Consider the following 23,973-nt stretch of genomic DNA (forward strand, 5'->3'; position numbering starts at 1 on the left):
GCTTTAGGCTGCAGCTTACTTCCTGGCAGGTGGATTTTAACTGGTTTGAAAGCATCTGCTGGCCACTCTTTTACTAATCTGTTTAACCTCTGTTGCAAGTTGGGTTGGTTGTACTGGCCTGGAATACCTTTTATAATGATTGAGAATTATGGTGGTTTTGTTTTTTGTGCCATATTGTTACTTATTTTCTGTTCTTTCTGTAATGTTTTTTTTTTTCTTCTTGATGTGACTGTAATAAAGCCTTCTTTATCTTCGGTGTCTGGCTCACTGTCTGTGGTATTTTTCACAATATTATTTTGAGTGTTTTTGGTAGATCTATCAACATCCATGGCATTTATTTTTACTTTATTTCTTTTACATTGTTAGTTATTTTAATGTTACTTGCAGGGGAAGCGACCTCTACCTCGGTATTAGTAACAACTGCTTCTTCTTCATTTTCGGAATTTTCCGTAGAGTTAGTTTAATAATTTTTCTTTTGACTTTTCTTCTTTTTCTCACATTATTTTCGTTTGTTTTTTCTGCTGTACTAAGTTCCTTTTTAGCTATAGTACATAGCACTAATAATGGTGAATTAGTTAAATTACTTTTCGATTTGCCACCAACAAGACTTGACTTACTGTGACTACTACTCATCTGACCGAATAATGTAAAATGACCATCATTCTTATAATGTTCTCACAATCAAGATATTTTTTTTTTTCATTTCACAAATGGGACATGAAAAAAGAGGTATTTCCTACACACCTTTTGAACAAGGAAAATCACTATTCTTAAATACTTAAATATTCATAAATAACTTAAATTTGGGTAAGATGCATGTTGCCCACAAAATATAAAAGGAGAGCAGAAAACTATGCAACATGAAGCTTTTGCAGTATTAAAATAAAATATGTTGCAGTTCTATTATGAATGCATGTAAACGTTTTTGTTGTCTTTCAAAATTTCTAATGCATATTGGAAGGCTATACGAGGTCTGTTAAAAAAATACGTGGACTGACGTCATAAAACAAAATGTACTTTATTTAGAAGTTACAGGTCTGGGACCCCTTCAAAGTACTCTCCTCCCCAACGCACACACTTATCCCAACGGTGTTTCCACTTGTTGAAACAGTCCTGGTACGCTTTTTTTGTAATGTCCTCCAGCTCCTTCGTCGCATTTGCCTCAATCTTAGGAATCGTCTTAAATCTTCTTCCTTTCAAGGGTCTTTTGAGTTTGGGGAACAAGAAAAAATTGCAAGGAGCAAGGTCAGGTGAGTAGGGGGGGTGGGGAAGAACAGTGATCGAGTGTTTGGCCAAAAACTCACGAGTTCTGAGGCACAAATTTCGCAGCAGCGGTGCATCTTCAATTTTTCGGTCAAAATCTGTAACAAGATCCAACTGATATCCCACACTCTTCAGCAAGCTCCTGACAGTCAGGCGTCGATTTGCCGCACCAGGGTGTTGATTTTGTCGGCGTGTGGGTCGTCAGTTGGCGTGGAAGGACGTCCAGGGCGGTCATCATCTTCAATGGACTGTCGACCATCCTTAAAGCGTTCATGCCATTTGAAACATGCCGTACGCTTCATAGCAACATCACCGTAAGCTGTGTTAAGCATAGCAAAAGTTTCAGTCGCAGATTTTCCAAGTTTAACACAAAATTTCACAGCAAGTCGTTGCTCCTTCAGGTCATTCATTCTGAAATTCGCCAAACGAAAAAATCGCACTTCACTTAAAACCGCGTAGCTAATACACAAATGAAGATATCTGCAATCGGGAAATGGCGTCGTAATCAGCTGATCTGTGCAAACCTAGCGACACCAAGCGGGTTCCCCTGGAACCAACTGGAGCCGCACAATTCAAACAGTTTGCGTATTTTTTTGAACAGCCCTCGTACACATTTTGATAAAAGTTAAAAGCGACCCTTACATTCCAGATAAAAAATAAAATATTTTTATTTATGTAGATTAACCCTGAAGAAGCCACAAGAGTTAAATATTGAATTAAATAAACATATTTTATATTTATCTGAAATGTAAAAGTAATTTTTCATAACTTTTATGAAAATGATTTTACAGCCCTTCTGACATTACTTTAGAATGACCACTTAACTTGGGTAAAAATACACATCTTTTCAGAAGTTATTATACTATAATTTTTCTTTATATTTTAAAGTATTTGTTGGCACGTATTATTTAACAAAATTTAATAATAATGCTTTACTGATAAATCCTATATTTTATCAACATTTTTTGTCATATCATGAAATTTTGGTTAACTTATAATAACTTACATTTGTCAAGATTTATTCTACTCAAATATGAATTAAATGAACTGAAATATATCTATATCTGTATTTATTTTGGAGAGCGAGTCAATTTGTAGATTAACCATATTTACAGATTGTATACATTGTATATTGCATTCCAGTAACATAAAAGAAGTGTTGGCTACAGATTGTTTTATATAGAAAAGTTTATCTCTGTCATTATTTATTCATCAGTAACTATACACACGTTAATTTTATAATTGTGCATGTAATTGTATAGATAGCACTGAGATTTCATCACTCTTTCAAATTACAAACGAACCATGTTGTGTTATTATAATTACTCAGGTATAAATTACTCAGAATATCAGTCCTATGACTTTTTCACAACAGAGATACTAAAGCAATTATTTTATCTTCTCAAAGATTCTCTTGATCAGAAACTGGTTGACTTTAAGTTTACTCTGAGTGACATTCTGTGATTGAGAGTGACTCGCTCTAAACTTTACAGTAATAAGCAAACAGAACAGTGTAAACAGTTTGTAATGTGTTACAACTAAAAATATAAACAGTAAGGGCAACGATGCACCTGTGTATTTATGTTTGTCTGATCTATCATTGCTGTTACAGACACCTTGATACCCAACCATGTATTCATATTTGTTTCATGTATCATTGCTGTTACAGACACCTTTAATACGTAATCATGTATTCATGTTTATCTGATGTATCATTGCTGTTACAGACACCTTTAATACCTAATCATGTATTTGTGTTTATCTGATGTATCATTGCTATTCCACATCTTTTAACTATTTAGTTACAGAAGAAAATCCTGAATGAAATATTTCATGTAATTTTATAAATTGAAGATTTTCTGTGATAATGTTGCTTCTTTTTGTACATTAATAGACAGTTGAATACAATCCACACTACTATTTTCTGGTAGTTTCATTTGACTTGAAGATATATCTAGGCTGACATGTTTAAAAACTTCAACACACATCTGCACTTAATATTCACAAAATTCAAGTTAACTGTAATTAATGACAGTGTGTTTACATGTTTAGTTATGAGAACAGCTTAGAGAGGTACTTTTCCAATGTAATTCCCCAGAAGTGTCAATTATTGACATAGAATTACCTTGTATCAGAGAATTTCAAAGCCTTTATCATATATTAGCATATAAGAGGAAATATACACAGACAGACACAGACACCATAATTTCTGATAATCAGTGATAAGTGTAACAAATGTAACACACAAGTAACTCACCTATAAAGTAATTAAATCAGTACCAAAACAGAGAATTAAAGTTTGTCACCACGTGCTCAGTCAACTGAGACAATTAAACATCCAGGTTTGACACTGTAGAACACATGGCAGCACACTTGCAGTTTTGGTGGTTGTTTCAAGTAGAGGAGGATATTCCCCCATGTCATAGATGGAAACTTTCATTTTTATGGCCACCCATGGGGTAACTCTGCATTTTGCAGTTAGTGTATATAAGTGTTTATTCAGATATATCCAAACTATGTAGCAAAAGGGTTTATCTTGTTTGTTTTAAGAGTTTAGCTTCTCTTGAACTGCAAACAACACATATTCAAAGTCTTTATTAAAGATCAGATCTGATATTTGTTGAATTGTTTCACATCATAGGTGTAACTGAAGAACTGTTGTTATGTCAACTTTGAGTCAGAGCTCTGTCCTGCAGAATCTTTCACTCCCTTATTGTCAAGCAGACAGTCCTCTGACTTTATGTAGAGAAGGAAAGTCAGGAGGAGAAAAAAGTGTAAATTATTATGGAACATTTGAGAAAGAGAAGTCAGCTCGAGGAAGTCCTTTCTCAAAGGATGAATTCTGGGAAGCTCTTCAGTCCAATTATGACTACTTGATGGATGATGAGCTTATAGCTACATGTAAGGTGAGTGTTGCATGATGGGAGAATTATGGTGGCAGTAAGTGTAATGTGGTCATGTAAGGTGAGTGTTGCATGATAGGAGAATTATGGTGACAGTAAGTGTAATGTGGTCATGTAAGGTGAGTGTTGCATGATAGGAGAATTATGGTGGCAGTAAGTGTAATGTGGTCATGTAAGGTGAGTGTTGTATGATGGGAGAATTATGGTGGCAGTAAGTGTAATGTGGTCATGTAAGGTGAGTGTTGTATGATAGGAGAATTATGGTGGCAGTAAGTGTAATGTGGTCATGTAAGGTGAGTGTTGTATGATAGGAGAATTATGGTGGCAGTAAGTGTAATGTGGTCATGTAAGGTGAGTGTTGCATGATAGGAGAATTATGGTGGCAGTAAGTGTAATGTGGTCATGTAAGGTGAGTGTTGTATGATGGGAGAATTATGGTGGCAGTAAGTGTAATGTGGTCATGTAGGTGAGTGTTGCATGATGGGAGTATATGGTGGCAGTAAAGTGTAATATGGTCATGTAAGGTGAGTGTTGCATGATAGGAGAATTATGGCGGTGGCAGTAAGTGTAATGTATGGTCATGTAAGGTGAGTGTTGCATGATAGGAGAATTATAGTGGCAGTAAGTGTAATGTGGTCATGTAAGGTGAGTGTTGCAGTAATGATGGAGAATTGTATGGTGGCAGTAAGTGTAATGGTCATGTAAGGTGAGTGTTGCATGATAGGAGAATTATGGTGGCAGTAAGTGTAATGTGGTCATGTAAGGTGAGTGTTGTATGATAGGAGAATTATGGTGGCAGTAAGTGTAATGTGGTCATGTAAGGTGAGTGTTGTATGATAGGAGAATTATGGTGGCAGTAAAGTGTAATAATGTAGTCATGTAAGGTGAGTGTTGCATGATAGGAGAATTATGGTGGCAGTAAGTGTAATGTAGTCATAAGGTGAGTGTTGTATGATGGGAGAATATATGGTGGCAGTAAGTGTAATGTAGTCATATAAGGTGAGTGTTGCATGATAGGAGAATATGGTGGCAGTAAGTGTAATGTGGTCATGTAAGGTGAGTGTTGCATGATAGGAGAATTATGGTGGCAGTAAGTGTAATGTGGTCATGTAAGGTGAGTGTTGCATGATAGGAGAATTATGGTGGCAGTAAGTGTAATGTGGTCATGTAAGGTGAGTGTTGCATGATAGGAGAATTATGGCAAGCGCAGTGTAATGTCAATAAGGTGAGTGTTGCATGATAGAGGAGAGTATGGTGCAATAAGTGCAATGAGTCGTATAAGGTAGTGTTACATGATAGGAGAATTATGGTGGCAGTAAGTGTAATGTGGTCATGTAAGGAGTGTTGTATGATAGGAGAATATGGTGGCAGTAAGTGTAATGTGGTCATGTAAGGTGAGTGTTGTATGATAGGAGAATTATGGTGGCAGTAAGTGTAAATGGTCATGTAGGTGAGTGTTGCATGATAGGAGAATTATGGTGGCAGTAAGTGTAATGTGGTCATGTAAGGTGAGTGTTGTATGATGGGAGAATTATGGTGGCAGTAAGTGTAATGTGGTCATGTAAGGTGAGTGTTGCATGATAGGAGAATTATGGTGGCAGTAAGTGTAATGTGGTCATGTAAGGTGAGTGTTGCATGATAGGAGAATTATGGTGGCAGTAAGTGTAATGTGGTCATGTAAGGTGAGTGTTGCATGATAGGAGAATTATGGTGGCAGTAAGTGTAATGTGGTTATAAAAGTATGGTGGTTGATGTATCAGTTAATGTCGTGTGGTGGTTGGCATATAAATGAGCATTGTGTGGTGGTAGAAGTATAGTGGTTGATGTATCAGTTAGTGTCATGTGGTGGTTGACGTGTAAATGAGTGTCGTGTGGTGGTTCATGAGTGTTACATATTAACCATGTTTAGTTACATGTAGGTGATTGTTATTTAGGTTGTATCATATATGGAGTAATTAGATTAGTATATTGTTTCTATTTTACAAGATCTAAATATAGTTGAGAATAATGTAAGTTTAGTTTTTAAAAAAATGAAATAACTATAAATAGAATAATGGGAATTGAGATATGACCAGAGAGCATAATTATAATAATAATTTGTTTGTTTACTGAATTAGAAAATAACCTTTTCAACTAAGTACAGAAGTTGTGGGTATATATATATATATATATATATATATATAAAAGATGGGTTTTTTAGAATCAACATTTTAATGTTAGTTTTTCAGATGTTTTGTAATGCAGATTCTAAAAACCCCATCTTTTTAAAAGATAAGTGTTTTTGAGAAAAACTTGTGCCTTCTTTATGCATATAAGTTTTTTCAAAAACATTTCCGAAACTTTATGAAATGTTTAACTTTAGTTTGCTTTCTCTTTTTTGTAATATACAAGCTGCTTATTTGCAATTAAACACAATTTTACGTATATAAAAATTATTGTTAAAGGAAACCTTTAACATTTGTTCACATTATGGGATAAGAGAGAGTAAGTTTTACTATAGTAAGCAATAAACACTTTATATTCAAGCATCTTAAGAATTAAACAAAACTTTATGTATATAAAAAAGTAGTTATACAAATATGAAATGTAATTATTCCAAATACAGAACTTGTGTACAGAGAAAGCAATTGTATGAAATGTAGTTACACAGATATAGAACTTGTATAAAGAAAATAGTTATACAGATATGGAGAAACAAGATAAAACATTGTCAACTACAAATGGATAAAAACGTTTGACGCCATAAACCAGTACAGAACAATAAACATATATTTAAAGTGTCCAGTACAACATAAACAGATAAGATAAATTATACTATTTGCCAAAAACTGCAAAAGGTATATTTCCAGAAAGCTAACCATGACATCCCATCTCTTGTCCCTTTGATTCATATTGTAATCCACAATAAATTTATTGTCTAATTTTATATTATTTATATTATATTATAATAAAGATTATTGTCTAATCTTTATTGTCCTTTTCATTCACATAAGAGAAAGAACCAAGCCATTTAATTGTTTGAACCAACTTTGGTAATTCAGTTAAAACAATGTTATTAGAAAGATCTTAACTTTTATCAAATGTTAATTATTATTTTTTTAATTTATTTATCACAAACTTATGTTGTTGTATTTTCTGTTAGGAAGCCACTGGAGATTTGGGTCAAGATGATAAAATCTGGTATTCTGTCACTTGGTCCTTCACAGAGTTCATAAAGCACTTCAATCTTCTACATGATGGATTACATAAACTCCAGTTTCTTATACCTGAATGTGAGAATGAAGAGAACCGATCTGTTTTGACAAAGGTAGGTAACAAAACACAAGACTAACAGTGTACCTGTGCTTTATCAAAATGTCTAAAATGTTATGAACTGCTAAGAAAATATATGTAAAATATAGACTATAAGCCCATATTTAAAAGTATACAGCCTATAGATGTAGACTAGATAGATATTGTGACAACAAACTGACACAGCCTGAATATAAGAGAATAAAATGTTAAAACATATTTGTTTGTTTATTGTATGTATGCAGCATTTTACGAATAGATTCAACTTACCTTCCATTTAGGCTTGAAAAACACTGTGTGTGAAATAAATAATAATAATTCCATACATTTAAGTGAACTAATACACATCACTGGTAGAATAAACAAAGTTTGCATTACACAGAATGCACTGGGTTATTACTGTTTATGTTATTGTAGAACACACCTACATCACAGCCAATTAGTTTTACAATAGCAAAGGTGGATTATATTTTAAAGATGTCTTCTGAACTGAAATATTAATATTTTAAAACATTTGTTTAAATTCCAGTTTCTTGTTCATTTTGACTATTTTCTTTTTGGTTTTCATGAACTGAAAAAACTGGCAGAGGTATATTATTTTTCGATAATTTTCAATTGCTATTGAAATGGTGTAGTGTGTTCCAGCACTTCTCTTTGTGAGCACTAGTCATATCTGAAATCCCAGCCACACAAAGATGTATGAACAGGAAATGAAGCAGAAGTTCCATTGTATTTTCTCCCAGAACTGGATATTTAGACCTTAGTTTGGTACAAAATGCCACAAGTGATGCTTCACTTAGAAATGGCATTTTTAGTCTTTTGTCACTCCACAGTTTTATGAGTTTGTCATCCAGAAACGGTTAAATTACTTTCTCAAACTGTAAAATTCAAGTCGTACTATCCAAAAGCATAAGAACTTACTAGTAATGTCCTTCAAACTTATTATTTCAAGTTGTTTGTGAATGTTGTTGATAGTTGATGATAGATACAAGAACATGTTGAAATACGCTTTGTGAGTACTCAGTTCCTTTATACCTGTACCATCTTTTTAAATTTGTCAACCCTACCAGTCATACAAAAAACTGTAGAAATTCTATCTAGCAGTGAAATATTTAGCATTAAGAACATCTCAAATAGACCAGCTTGGCAATCCATTTGGCCTCTTGGAAGAGTTTTGCCCAATCCTAATTTTATTCTATCATATTTAACTAAGCTTACTATAAAGCAGGTTGACACTTACCCACAGACCAATGGTTGAAATAAACTGTTGTACTGTGATTTTTTTAAACTAAATATAGCTGTAAAACACAATTGTTCATTTCATCATTAGGAAACAAATTTGTAATAATTTCCTTACAATCAAGAAGCTTCACCATAAATTTATTGTGATTAAATCAGATTAATAATCAGTTATTCATTTTTCATAAGTTAAACATTATGTAGTTTAACAGCACTGAAGTGATTATCATCTGTGTCCAATAGAAAGTTTCATGGCTTTTACGTTTGTGACATTTTTGTTTTATAGTCAGTGCAAGAAGAACTTGAAAAGAAAGGTCTAAAGCTAAAACTGTTCAACGACCAAGCCCAACAGCTCGGCAGCCGTTATCCAAACATGAAAGATGAAATCCATCGTAGGGTGAACCTACTACATAATAAGTGGGAAGCTGTCGAGCAGACGGTAAACCCCCACAAACCACAACAATCTCAGGATGGGATATTTCAAGGTAGGAAAACTAAGTGAAAAAAACGTGTTGATAGAAGATAAGATAAAAGGTTTGCTATTCATATTATCACAAGGGCAACAGTTTATTTTCCTTTCTTCATACTGATTGCAGTGAGACCTAAGGAAGCCTCCAACAGGAGAGGTGAAAGTTTACCAATCAAAAATAGTTTGTCCATTTGTTGTGAGGTAGCTTTTGATATTTTGAGACTAAAGCAAAAATGAAAGTTTATGTTTGAATAGTGATATATAGGTAATTATAACGATGATGGCAGAAAAAGTTAATGTAATCTACTGGGATTTAAAATAAGAAACTTGATTTATACACAGAGGTGGCTCACCAAATGAAATGCTTGCGTCGTTGGTTGAGAGAAGTGGAGAATAAACTTTGGTCTCCAGCTGTTGGTCTTAAATGGACATTATCAGACATTGAAAATAAATACAAGGAGCAGCAGGTTAGTATGGGTTGTTTATGTTCCTGGTATGTTACTCAAGTTTAATTTCCATAATAGTTGAAACTGTTTCCTTGAAAGTGAAAATACAAAATTCCCTAAGTTCTGTGGTATGATAAATCTGTTTGCATTTGTATAAAGCACATTATTCAGTCCTTGCACTTGTTGTAAACTATAAAATTTTACTTGTTGTAAAATTCAACAGTACATAAAGCATATGTCATAAACACATTTGTTTTTCACCTTACCCACAGTGATGGTGACCGTTCACGTTCACAGACATAAATAATATCTTTGTTTTTCTTCAAATCTTAGTCCTTTCAAGCCTTTATGTCATTTGTTTGATCCTTCTTCTTGGGCCCTCCTGTTAGTACAGTGGTATGTTTACAGATTTACAATGCTAATATCGGGGGTTTGATTCCCCTTGATGGGCTCAGCAGATAGCCCCATGCGTTTTGCTATAAGAAAACAACTAGCGTGTTGTTGTTTAAAGATACATCAGAAGACACAACAAAAAGAGCTTGGACTGATGGGGAAAGATATTTTTGTTGATAAAAATGATTATACCTCCCACCTGTTTCCAACAACATCACGTGTGTAAGAGAAAATTTACAAAAATAGGGCTTTACAGACAAACATTTGAGGCACGTGTGCTGGCTCTCCCCTTTGTCAAGAATTTTCATTAACCATTGGTAAGGTTGGTTTAAACATATCTTCTTCTTGGTTTTCACCAGTTGATATCTGGAAGCAACTGTTACATGCAGAATAAGTTGAGATGATAAGATGAATAGCCTTAAAATAACATATGGCAAGTCCCCGTAATAACAGTTGTGGGACAAAAAACAATATTGTAATTCTTAATAGCATTAAATCATGTCATATCCTTGTCACTTCTCTCATGCGAAATACTTACTGTTGTAACAATATACAGTTATTTATTTCAGTTGTGAATGTAGTTTTTATTTATGGATTTTTGTATGTTATAGATGGCCCATTATCTATTTTTATCTTGGAGTGTTTTTTTATTTATTTATCCCAATAGATGGCGATACTAAACTAGATTTGTTCAGTGCAGGTGAAAGTATGTAATTTTACACAAATTTTGGTAAGTATATAACACCACAAAATATACAGAAATGATTAGCTTTTGATTCACAAATCGCACTGAAGTAATTGTAAACAAAACATTGACAAACTGGTCAGAAGTTATGTATTCAAAAAATATTAAATGAAAATTAATAATCCTTTTTTGAAAATCTAACTGAACTACAAACCACCAAGTAAAGCCATAAAATAGATTTAATATTGTACATCAAAGGATGTTCTAAACAGGTAAAACATATTCTTTCAAAAATGGATATCTGGATTACTTTAAACCACAAAAAAAAATGTACAATTTCCCCACTACTAGGTGAAATGTGGCACTATCCATTGCTACGCAATGAGTAAGTATTATCTAAGACTATTTCAAGTGATAAATGTGAAAAGAAATAAAAAATCAATGATTTGGAATGGTAAGTTCTAAAGATTATCATACTTTAAATGAAAGCCCTACACTTACTGGGAGATTTTGTCAATTGTTTAAGAATCTAATTAATCTGAATAAAAGAGTGAATGTTATTCTACAATAACATCGTGTTCAAGGTTCATGCATGTATTTCCAAAATGAAGCCCAACATTAACGTGCCATAATTCAACAAAATAAAATCGATAAATTCAAAAGGAAAGCACAGTTTCTTAAATTTACAGTTACCAAAGTCAGATAATACTTATAAGAAGATTTAAAATATTGTAATATTACCATATGTAAAAGATGTAATTTGTCAAATAACCAATGAATTCAGCTAACAAAACTTCCTTTTTTTTTGTTCAACGAAAAATAAAAATATACTTCCTAATTCTTAAGATAATACGGTAAAATTTTGAATTGCATGTCAATTTGATATTGAATACATCAGTCAAACTAAAGGTAAATCAAAATATTCACTTAACATAAACAGTAGTAGAATGTAGTAGAAGAGATATCAACTTCTCTTGTTGAATGTGCTGTCAGAATGGGACACTTGCTAAGGTAGCACAAAATTAAAAGTTTTATTAACTTTTTATTCACATTGAAGGTAATACAAGAAAATCTTTTGAAGTTTTATATTGTAAATTATTAAATTTATTGTTGAATAAGGATACTAATGCGCATTTACGAGATGAAATGTTAGTTTCCTGTATAGAATATTTCTATCCTTAAAGCTTATGATGAGTTAAACCCATGGATTGGATTTTCTTCTATTTCCAGTCAGTGTCTCAGAACTTAAAGATTTATAAGTTAAAAAGTAAAACACTTTTTCCATGGTTTGTTTGTTTCAGTTTAAATTTTATGTGTTTAATTTGATTGGTTGTTCATAGCTTGAGCTGTTTTCCTGTGGTTTTATTAAATGACTGTAGCTGAGTGATAATTACGTGATTGTAATAGAGGATTAATGCTTATTATGATATTCTATAAGGTTTTTTTTCCTTGTATCTGATTGTATTTATTTTTTCTGTAGTTTATCAAGAGATTGGATGTAGAATTTCTGTGCTCTTATTTGATTGGCTATTTGTAATTTCATTATACTTTAAACAGCTAGTTGGAGGTGAAATGAGTTCATCCAATGCCTCATTTTAACATTGTCAAACATTTGACCTGAAGGATACAATTACTTACACAGACTCAACAGCTTTTAGTAACCTAAAATCAATTAACCTTTAACAAGTAGTTGTATGCAACTGTTGCATTTGATTTTGAAAGAATAAGTTTCTGATTCTGTTGGCTTAGCTTGAAATGACACACTGTGTACACCAAAGATTCTTAATTTTTTTATATTTAAATTTGTTATTTTGCTGCTAAGCCTAAGGGGAGATGTGTCTCGTGAATGTACAGTTCATAGATACTTAATTCACTCCTGTTCCTGATCATACCAAATTGCGAAGGATTCGTTAGGAACTGGAGAGTTTTCTGTAAGATGCGACATTAAAACCAATGCTTAAATTAACTAAAAAAATAATGTAAAAAAATGTTGTACAAAAGTCCTTATATAAAAAAAATTGGTATTTGGACTTCAACGCATTGTACTTTTGACTTGATGTGAACAATTTTTGCAAGCACATATAGTTTCACTGGAAGCTTTATTGAAAAAATGATTTCATTTGTGAACATTTGGTTTGCCATGTACTTGCTAGAGAAAATTAGCTGAAAAAAAGAGAAGTTTGTTTTCCAGGGTTTATTAAAGACATTTATAAGATTAGTCAAATCACTGCTATTCATGTGAAATCTTCTTTGGGTTAATAACTTGCTGTTTGTATGTGTATTAATTAAGTTATGATGTGGTGTTGATGTTTTTGGATTTCCACAAAGTTAGTAGAAATGTCAAATAAAACATAGTTCCTGGCAAAATATTAAATATTGTTGTTAAAACTGTTAAGTATTGTTGGTAAGTGTTAAAACATTGTTGACATATTTGTGCATATATATATATATATATACACACACACACACACACATCATGTATCAAGGTTTGTTTCACTGTCCATTGTACTAACAAATATGTATAAAATATTACTCAAACTATTTCCTTTGTGCAATATTGACACATTAAACTTCCAAATTTGATGGCCTAGGAAAAAGTAGGTCGAGTTCTGAATATCCAGAATTCTGCATGACCTGATGACGTACAGAAGCTAGAGTTTCAAGTTTTTCAGAATTTCCAGAAATGTCACTGACCTTTGAATAAAATCTCCATTTTGATTCATTCTGGAACACGTTTATGTATTCAGAAACACCTGACTAAACTTATTTATTACTCATATCACACATTCAATTCATTAACAGTATTTGCTGTTATTCACAAGTAGTTTAACAGTATTTGTTGTTTACTTACAAGTAATTTAAGAGTATTTGCTGTTAGTTACAAGTAGTTTAACAGTAATTGCTGTTACCTACAAGTAGTTTAACAGTATTTGCTCTTACTTACAAGTAGTTTAACAGTAATTGCTGTTACTTAATGTAGTTTAACAGTAATTGCTGTTACTTAATGTAGTTTAACAGTAATTGCTGTTACTTACAAGTAGTTTAACGGTATTTATTGTCACTTACAAGTAGTTTAACAGTATTTGCTGTTACTTACAAGTGGTTTAACAGTATTTGCTGTTAGTTACAAGTAGTTTAAAATTCCTGACTTTTCTGGAACAGCACTTTTGCTGGTTGTTACTGCCAGTAAGCAGGTAGCAGCTAGAACTAATCAGATCAGCATCTGTCTGACTGAAACATATATAGTAAAAGTCTGAGGTCAATGAATTGTACAACTGTATCAGATCAGTACTTTAACATACCACACCACCTTGTTGTTGTGTTTGGTTCTTTACTTTAAGCCTGTTAAATTTGGAATAGTACCCAATCTAAATGTCTTTATTTCAAGATTAACACTTCAGTACACTGATCAAAGTTCAGTTTTAGTCTGAAACCAAAGCTTGAGTAGTCATAAACTTGTGTCAATGATAAGGGACTCCTGGTAGTGGTCAAACAACGTTTTCTTTGTGGATACCTTGTTAGTGGGTCCAAATCTGACAGTAAACCATTTCAATATGGAGAAATCCATCCTTGACAACATTTTACCTGTTATTAACCATTTTAATGTTCTGTACGTCAAAACTTTTGACGTAGGTGTACACTGACCTGTCTTTTGTGACATATTAATACTGAACAGTATGCTAAGATATTCAGATGTGTATATATGTATATATCAGTTGCAATCCTAGCAGACTTACCCTTTTCAAAAAATTATGTAAACTGTGTTACAATAAAGTTTAAAATCAATGCTAACAGAAAAATACCATTTTCCTTTTTTTTTAATTAGTGCATGTTTAATCTTTGTTGTAAATTAGTTCATGCAGTATTGTATATTCACCATAATTATATAAAGTATATTATTGTGGATTTCTTGAGAGAAGTTCCAGTAATTACTAACATACTTCTATATGAAGTGATGTGGAAATGAAAATTTATTTTTTTCGTTTTAGATTTGTTATAATTTTCAAACAGGTAATCAGCAATCTGTTGTTGTTGTTTTTTAAATATGGGTCTTCTTGAGAAAAGACATGCTTTATTATTGTTTTGAACATGACTACTGTATGAAGCTGATTAATAAATACCCCCTTCGTTTTTATAAACGTTATTTTTTTCGCCTAACTCTGTAGCAGAATTATTGTCCCGTTTATTTAATGAACCATTACATTAATCGAAACATTAGGCATTGTTCGCCGTGGAGAGTCCACTTGTAAGATTAGTATTTTAATTTTATAGAAGAAAATTCTTGGTATGACCGATTTATATCTAGGGTTCTGTTTTTGATTTTTATGCCTGAACACTGTTGCTTTATTTTTATTTTTTTCGTAGCCGATTTTCCCGCAATGCCTTGGGACAGGTTTTGTCGGTTCTTCCGCCAAAACTTGCACCAGGTGAGGGACAACAATAGCAGTTGGACTGGATGCTTCCTGTTGAATGGTCACGTGGCTATGCTTGTCGTATAACCACTAGAATCGAAAGTTTTTATATATCCTCTTGTGAGGAATGACTGGTGCTACCGTTGTTGTAATACTGAAATGTGTTTTGTTTTAATGCAAAACTTACAATAGTCTCGAATTTCAGAAGTAAAAAGTTAAAAAAAAATCTAAAGATTGCCCAACACCCGTCACGTGGCTTGCTGGTCGCGAGTTATTAACGCGTGAGTGAGTTTCACGTTAATTCGTCGCTGACCGTGTTAATAAAGTAAGTTTTCAGTTTTATAACGAGCCTGCCTAGTCTTACCATCTTTCTGTCGGTTGGCCGTGTAAGTACGAAGTAAGGTCCGTTATCAGTTTTGTAACGAACACGCCTAATTTTGCTGTCTGCGGCAGCTTTGACTTGCATTTACCGTTCACATCCAATAGGTAAGTTAATACATTTTACGAGACAAATGTTTTCAGTTGTTTTGGTCTATTAGCGTTGATTATTGATTGTGATAAAGGGCAACGAAAATACATTATAATGTCAACATATCTCGCAGATCAAATGGTTAATCTAGTATAAGAAAACTCGAAAACAAATTCATCGCATCCACCAAACGACAAGAATCTGTACAACAAAACCGTTGAACCAGATAAATGACAACTGCTAACGAACCTTAAACGACACGGTTTCAACGTTTTTTAAAATGTTCTGAGTGAAGGTTTTGTATGTCTAATACTTCGTTTTTTATTGTCGAGATGATTGTTTATCTATCGTGATTATTAGAAAGTAGCTTAATATATTAACCTTAGTATATACTAAAGAAACTATCTATTTTTTTGGAAATACGTGTGTGAAACAGAGGTAAAGGTAATAAAGGGTAGAAAGAATAAATTATACTACAGGATCCTTGAGGTCATAAGGCTTACCTCGTGGTAGTAATGTATTGTTGTAGGCTGTATTTTTAATATTTAATTTGGGCATTTGCATTAGAGGAAGTCTTTATTTCGATTATGTCAAGAATCCAATAACTTCGGGCGGTATTTAGAAACAGGAAGACATTGTTTGTAAATATGAGTAACCAGTATGTATAAATATTGTGTTCAATGCGTCAGTTGTCACAAAAGTCATGTTAAAAGTGAAATTAATATATTGTATAAGTAAGAAAATTCGATAATTAAGCATATTTGTGAGTAAGGATATATTGCGAGTAACTATATATTAAAGTCTGTATGGAATAAAAACCGCTCTTAGGGGATACTAGAGCGAGCTGTAATTGTTGGAAATTTGGTCATTACAACCAAGACTGTAAGGAATCAACAGGTATTACAGAACCAAGAAAATATCCTGATATGTCAGAACATAAACAGATCAAAGGGATAGACGGATATATATAACAAAAAGAGACGAGGACTAGGTTGATTTATGGGGTGAAATACAACTGGAAATACTCCATGTACCTCAGATGAGAAGTTTGTTATTTCAGAAAAGGTGTCCATCAGTTTATTGGTGGAAACTTTGCAGTGGATTGTTTGACATTGGTTCTACATCTACAGTTGTTCTTCCTGATTTCTTAATGAGAGATGGAACATTGCCTCCAGAGATGAAGGAAGAAGAGCCATAAGTGTGAAAAACAACTCGACATCAAGCTTTAGCAAAGAAAGTTGAAAGTTACCCATGCTGTGTGAAATGTATGTACAACTTGAGATGCGTGGTTAATTAACACTAAGAAATATATAGAGAGAACTGACTTCACGGAAGGCATGGGTACGAGGTTAGGCTAGCTTCAAATGGTTTTGCAGTCTGTGACTAAGAAATCCCAATGTACTACATGGCATTTACTACGCCAGAGACTAACGTTCCTGTGACAACAGGTGGGGTGATCGTGATTCGAACAAGAAGTGAAATACTCGAACTAGGAATAATTAGCAATGGTTCTACTTCTATTGAATGAAGTGTACTAGAATAAAACAGTCTAGCATGTCGCATTAGATTAATGATTGGAAAGACTCTCATCGATATGAAAAATAAAGATTTCGTACATAACTTTAGCCGAGAAAGACTTCGCTTTTGATAAATTTAAAAGTTGCCATGATGTTAATGGTTCTAAGATCAAAGAAATGGGTGCTGAAGAGGGTCGTATGTTAGTTTATAAATAACCAGTGATGGGTTTACAGAATCCAGACCAAGCCATCATCCACTGAAGTTGTCTTTTGAAAGTATATTCGTGTGAAAACAGCAAACTGAATAAGTGTAGAAAATATTAACGCGTGGAAAGACAAACTGCCATGGATCCCAAATATTCTGTCGAGATCACTTCTAAAGGATCACAAAGATAGAACCACCAGTGGAGTTTTTTGTCCATCTGCACAGAGAGAACTCTCCTAGTGACAAGGGTTATACATAAAAGTAGGTGGCAGTCTCCATACCATATAACCCTCGAAGAAGAAAACCGTCAAAAAGACTTGGTGAATGGAAAGTGTAGTGAACTCTTCCGTTTCGGTATTAAGATTGCTCAAGGGACTTAACAGTTCACGAAGGGTATTGTATTTTGTCTGTTTGTTTTTTAATTTCGCGCAAAGCTACACGAGGGCTATTTGCGCTAGCCGCCCCTAATTTAGCAGTATAAGACTAGAGGGAAGGCAGCTAGTCATCACCATCCATCGCCAACTCTTGGGCTACTCTTTTACCAACGAATAGTGGGATTGACCGTAACATTATAACGCCTCCACGGCTGAAAAGGTGGGCATGTTTACTGTGACGGGGATTCGAACCCGCGACCCTCAGATTACGAGTCAAGCGCCTTAACCACCTGGTCACGCCGGGCTGGGACTGAATGAAGGTTTAAACCGGTTGCACAATTTGTAATATCTACGCTTCAAGAAAAATTTAAAATTATAGCATTTTGAGAGTACGAAGGGAAATTCAAGTAATTCGACACCTGCAATGCTCTATATAATATATAATAGTACTGTCTGTTGTATGTACAAAGTTTAAGGGGTTTACATTCCAGAATTTTGCTAGATTAAATATTTGTATCAAGATGTGTTTAGGGAACGTTTGTTGTGCTTTAGGCAATACAGTCTATCCTTTAAGCACTTAAACTTCAAACTATCTAGTATATATACTGTTGTTTGTTTTAGTATATGATTTTGTGATTGATTTATATGGCGTTTATAAAAACAAGGTAGCTAGTGAACTGCGAAGCACTTTAAGTAGGAATGTATGGCAAAATATTATAAACGTATAGTATTGTTTAACATGCAAGAAAATAACATTTCAGTTACCTTTGTTTTAATAGGTCTCTGGCAACTAGGCCTATTTAGTCTTATATTGCACATTGTAACGTACATGTAACACTTGCATCTGTTGCTTAAAACACATAATAAATAATAGCGTAAATAAATAAATCATGGAATTATTTTTTGTTGATTCGTCAATTTAACAGTGTAACTTTAGATAACTTGCCTTCTTTCTATTTTGTGTGTGTGTGTGTGTTTGTATGATGTAGGCCTACTTAAGAAATTAAATATTTCTACCGTATTTGTATTATGCACGCAATAGTGGCAGTATCAACAGTTAGGCTTGTTTATTCGCTATACTTATACATAGTGTAAAAGATGTTATAACACACAATTCAGCAAAATATAAATTATTTTGTGCCGAAAAATGAAGTGTACTGTAATAATTTTACCGGTGTATTTTAAACTTTTGCGATTTAAATAGACAAAAACAAATGCGTCGTTACAAATATATAGGTGGAACTTTATGCGCACAATGTATTAAAAATCGTGTTAAATTGACTAATGAACAACGTAATTATTAGAAATATCGCAATACTATGGATTTATCGGGTTTTATTTGTGATGTTTTATTAATTACGTAAATACAATAAATAAAAAATGAATATCATATACATAGATAACACCAATAGTTTCATAAACACTGAATATTTACTTAACGTGTTGGGCCCGGCATGGCCAGGTGGGTTAAGGCGTTCGACTCGTAATCTGAGGGTCGCGGGTTCGAATGCCCGTCGCACCAAACATGCTCGCCCTTTAAGCCGTGGGGGCGTTATAACGTAACGGTCATTCCCACTATTCGTTGATAAAAGAGTAGCCCAAGAGTTGGCGGTGGGTGGTTATGACTAGCTCCCTTCCCTGTAGTCTTACACTGCTAAATTATGGACGGCTAGCGCGGATAGCCCTTGTGTAGCTTTGCGCGAAAACAAACAAAAAACTTAACGTGTTTTAATAGTGTTAGAAAATTATACGGGACGAAAGAGTTAGACCTAAATTTAACATATCGGTTCCCGCGACGCTACGATCAAATGGAATGTTTCTGAATTTTAGCATTTGATGACAAATATGGTAAAATATTTTTTTTTTAGTTTCTGCTCGGAACCACTTGATTATCTGTTGTAATTACGGTGGTGATTGTACGTAGATATGAAGTTCTTTCTTATATCTATTATTACTAAGGGACGGTACAGTTTTCTTGTAAAGCTTGGCAAGAGATATGATCACGTGACTAACCAAAAGCTGGCCTTGAAAGAAAAGTTGCGTTGTCATGACTTGGGTCATTAAAATAGGGTTGGAATGTTAGATCTTTTGAATAGAAGGGTGAAGTTCTTGTGAATTAGGGTTATTAGCTGAATTGAAAGACAGCTCTAGAACAAAACTATACCTAAGTCGTGTAAAAAAACATTCTAAAAGACCTCCGGTATGGAAGAAATATCCTTGTTCGTGTTGATGTAGTCTCTAGTTCTGTTGTTGGAAATCGTATCACATATAATGTTTAAAAAAAAACAAATACTGTCTACACAGATACTTAGTGTTAATAGAATTCAAGGAAGAAACGAAAGAAAAGTCTAATTCGTCTTCAAAAATGCATGCAACTTAGGTAAGAGTTATAATCAAAGTAAACTGTTTAATAAACGTTATAACTCTTACAGCAAGGCCCGACAGAATAATTTCAGGCTTAGACACTGTCTTCCCATTCTCATATGCTTCCATTCGACCAGTTGTTTTTCTTTTTCAAATATTGCCCCTTACTAACCTAAACTTCGATACCTTTTAACATTACAAACGTGTTTTTCTTTATAGTTTTCCTTACCATCCTAAGCCTTGATGCTTTCGTACCAGGTGAGCTCCACGTGGCTTGCATTACATCTAGTACTGTGTTACAAATTTTGTTGTTCTCAGATTCCGGTGAATTTTGGTACTACGCCTACTGTGGTATATCGGTGTTCAGTATTTGTTTACCTTTGCATTGTTTTTTCATTCCACTACATCTTAATAGGAGTAAGGGTTACGCATTATCGGCACTGCAAACGGAAATTACGTTATTATACACTTTCCTACGTGTTAATTGTTAATACGAATGCACTTAAGTGTACAATGTATCTCACAAGTATATTTTGATATACATATAGATGTACGTAGTTCTAAACTACGTGGTTAATTCTATAAACACTACAGCGGAAAACATTTATTTTAGAATTATGAACTTGAAAAATCTTTATTTTAATTTACTTAAAACTGTTTTTTAAAAAATATGTATAATACGAGAAACTAATTGTTTGTGGATGAAGAAACATAAATATATACCTATAATGACTTAAATTTCCATAAATACAACGTGTTTTTTGTGTGTTAATTGGCTAAAATTCTTAACAGTAAAAACACTGGTTTTTATTGTAAATTAAAAGCTTATTTTTAGCAGGAAGAACGAAGGTAAGGTAGCACCGGGTTGCACTGCACAGGGAGGAAACCCCACAGTTTACCCTGCGGCTCCAGTTCTGGTTTGTTCATTTGAAATATTTTCGTTTTGTTCATGTGATTCACGGACTGACTTGTCGCTAGGTTCGTGAACTGAGGAATGGGAAAGACCGTTCTTTATGGCTAGAGTATAGAAGGCTACACGCCTGTTTCAGCATCGTAACGTGTGATCTTAAGTATGGGGCTAATGGCAAAGTTGCGTGATTGAATTAAGTTTTTAAGATCGCTGTTTTCGTCGGGTGTATGTACAGCGAATGCTCTTAAGAGAGGAAGTTCTAGCTGATGACAATTCGTCATTTCTATGTTAGCATTTCGTAACAGTCAGGTAATACCAACTTTTTTCAGAGTCAAAAAACAAAACCCTTAATATTTAAAGTTCACACAAATGTTTAACGTAGATTCTTTATTTACAAAATAAATGATTTTCTATAAGCGTGTTTATATTTCTATATTACGTAAAACAGCTAGTGTACTTTTATTTTTAACGATTATTCGATGCCTCGCGAAGAATAATTTGGACCCGAAACGTCAAGAAAGTTGACATCACATGTTGAGTTGTTTTTAATACGATTTGATGCTACTGGGTATACTTTAAATGTTAAATACTAGCATGGACGTGTGTCAACAGTCATCCAAGTACTAAGTCAACGATAAGTTTACGGAATTACAAGTTAAAACTCGGAATTTGACCTGCTCACCACTACAGACACCTCCAACGCTAGAAATCGGGTTTCTGTAACCGTGGTGGACATAACATAGGTAGCCCATTGTGTAACTTTTTGCTTAATTGCAAACAAACAGCTTGATTCTTTATGTTCTGTTACTAGTCACTTGGCTGTAATTTAAATTGTAAGACACCTTGATTCAGTGTGTTCTATTACTAGCGACTTGGCTGTAATTTAAATTGTAAGACACCTTGATTTAGTGTGTTCTATTACTAGCCACTTGGCTGTAATTTAAACTGTAAGACACCTTGATTCAGTGTGTTCTGTTACTAGCTACTTGGCTATAATTTAAACTGTAAGACACCTTGATTCAGTGTGTTCTGTTACTAGCCACTTGGCTGTAATTTAAACTCTAAGACGGTTTGATTCGGTGTGTTCTGTTGTTAGCCACATGGCTGTAAGTTAAAGTGTAAGACAGCTTGATTGAGTTTTATGAGCTAAGCCTAAGTCACAGCAGCAATCTGTTGGAACAGTGGGAAGAAATGTCAGTTCTTTGTGATTGGCTGCCACTTATAACCTACTGCTTTCGTTATTATTCTTGTTGTTGTTGTTTTGAATTAAGCACAAAGCTACACAGTGGGATATCTGTGCTTTGCCCACCACGAGTATCGAAACCCGGTTTTTAGCGTTGTAAGTCCACATACCACTGAGTCACTGGGGAGCTATTATTCTTGAAAAATACGTTGTGATTATCACTATGACTTGTATAGGTATATGTTTGGATGGTTTAGTCAACTCGTCAAAGATTGTTAGTGCTCTTGAAACGTTTTTAAAAGAATGTCATGTAATTTTTTCATCCAGTAATCTCTGACTTTTGACTGTAATCTGATATAAAGCGGACGTTTTAACGATTACTCATTTTTTTCTGTATCGTCTGCGTTTTTGTGTACGTTATTTGTGAGAACAACTACTGTTTGTCTTTATTTTCAATGAATGTGACACAAAAGATAGAAAGTCGAAGTGGGTGTACTGAGGTCTAACGAACGAGTCACGATATGCTCTAGTATTTCAGCTCTAGACCGCCAGGTCAAAGAACCCAAAGATCATACGTACCCCTTCTTATTTAGGATCCGTTTTCTGGGAGACATTCATCTATCTACCAACTTCCCGCTACCACCATCAATTTTCGTGGTTACTCTAACAGAAGAGTAGGGTGTTTGTGGATAGCTCCGAAACGCTGATGAGCATGTAGTTCTCTCACCTGTCTGTTTAACCTTCATGTCCATAAGCAACTATCCAAGTTGAAAGCAGCTACCAAAACATGCGGTTCTGTAGATTTGTAATAAATATGTTTCCTTGAAATCTGTGTAAAAAAAGTCTAATCTTTATACACCAGATATAGGTTTTGAAAACCAGTTGTTTACTTTTTCAACGTAATAAGTACTTTCCGGTTTGATATTGTATATGCGTACATTTTACCTGATGTTCTTGACTAAAGTGGTACTTCTGTAATCAGTCGTCACGAGGTCCCATTATTCTTAATTTCACTGTTTTGTTCCATTTGGAATGAACTAATCTCTTGTGTAACGTACCACGTTTTGCGATGTCTTGAAATGAACCAATCAAAGTCTTTAATCATAGATTTGGGAATATTTTTTTCTGTGTTATATCACCATGTTCGTTGACAAAATAATTTTAATGAAAATCAGTAGTACCACGTTTATTTGTAAGTCATGGGCCAGTGAGGTTATTGGGGTATTGAGTACGTCAAGATGTAAAGAAATGGCGGATTGGTCAGTACAATCGAAGTCATTAAACAGAGAACACTGACCATAGCAATGAATGGTTCAGACAGGAAAGGCGTGACTGCGTGGAGGAACATGTGAAAAGATTGAGGTGTCGTGTTTGATATTAAAATTGTCGAATTTACAGGGGAAACCTGGCATTGAAAAATTAAAGTATTTATCGTAAAGATAATAGATATAAAGTAATTGATAATGTATTAGAAGTATCAGAAACTCGCAAAATATTTGCGATTAACTTAGTATCTTAATTTCAACAGTGCTTTTATAACTGCAAAATTTCTATAATAATAGAGGAATTGTGATTGTAGATACTTAAATCCACGAGTCTACATGTCTTATGCATAACATTAGAACAATTATCAAAGAATATGGCCTATATTTGAGAGGAAGAAAGAGATCAACACTGTAACTTGTGTACGTTTTTTGATTTAGTTTAATTAGGGCTAAACTTTACCTTCCATAATACTATCAGAAAATGAGTTTATAGTGTTATTCTACGACCCAACTTTAGATTTTTTTAAAAACTTTGATATATTTTCCACTAAAGTATACTTCCATCTTCCTTCTGGTTATATTCCG

The 23,973-nt window shown here is 33.8% G+C and overlaps 1 protein-coding gene across 6 annotated transcripts in view; it reads left to right on the plus strand.

Moving 5' to 3' along the window:
• The window catches only part of LOC143231114 (uncharacterized), a 78,416-nt gene that overhangs the window by 17,757 nt on the left and 36,686 nt on the right, over window positions 1-23,973 (plus strand). For 4 of the 6 annotated variants that reach the window (XM_076465719.1, XM_076465720.1, XM_076465721.1 and 1 more), the window contains exons 2-5: window positions 3,905-4,169; window positions 7,309-7,473; window positions 8,983-9,181; window positions 9,508-9,632. In XM_076465719.1, the coding sequence (XP_076321834.1) occupies window positions 3,927-4,169; window positions 7,309-7,473; window positions 8,983-9,181; window positions 9,508-9,632 (732 nt within the window). In that variant the 5' untranslated portion in view covers window positions 3,905-3,926. Of the gene's footprint in view, window positions 1-3,904; window positions 4,170-7,308; window positions 7,474-8,982; window positions 9,182-9,507; window positions 9,633-21,210; window positions 21,250-23,973 lie in introns of those variants that run through there. The other 2 variants (XM_076465724.1, XM_076465723.1) reach the window with 2 other exon arrangements.

Source organism: Tachypleus tridentatus, chromosome 10 (genome assembly GCF_004210375.1).
Source record: "Tachypleus tridentatus isolate NWPU-2018 chromosome 10, ASM421037v1, whole genome shotgun sequence".
Lineage (NCBI taxonomy): Eukaryota > Metazoa > Arthropoda > Merostomata > Xiphosura > Limulidae > Tachypleus > Tachypleus tridentatus.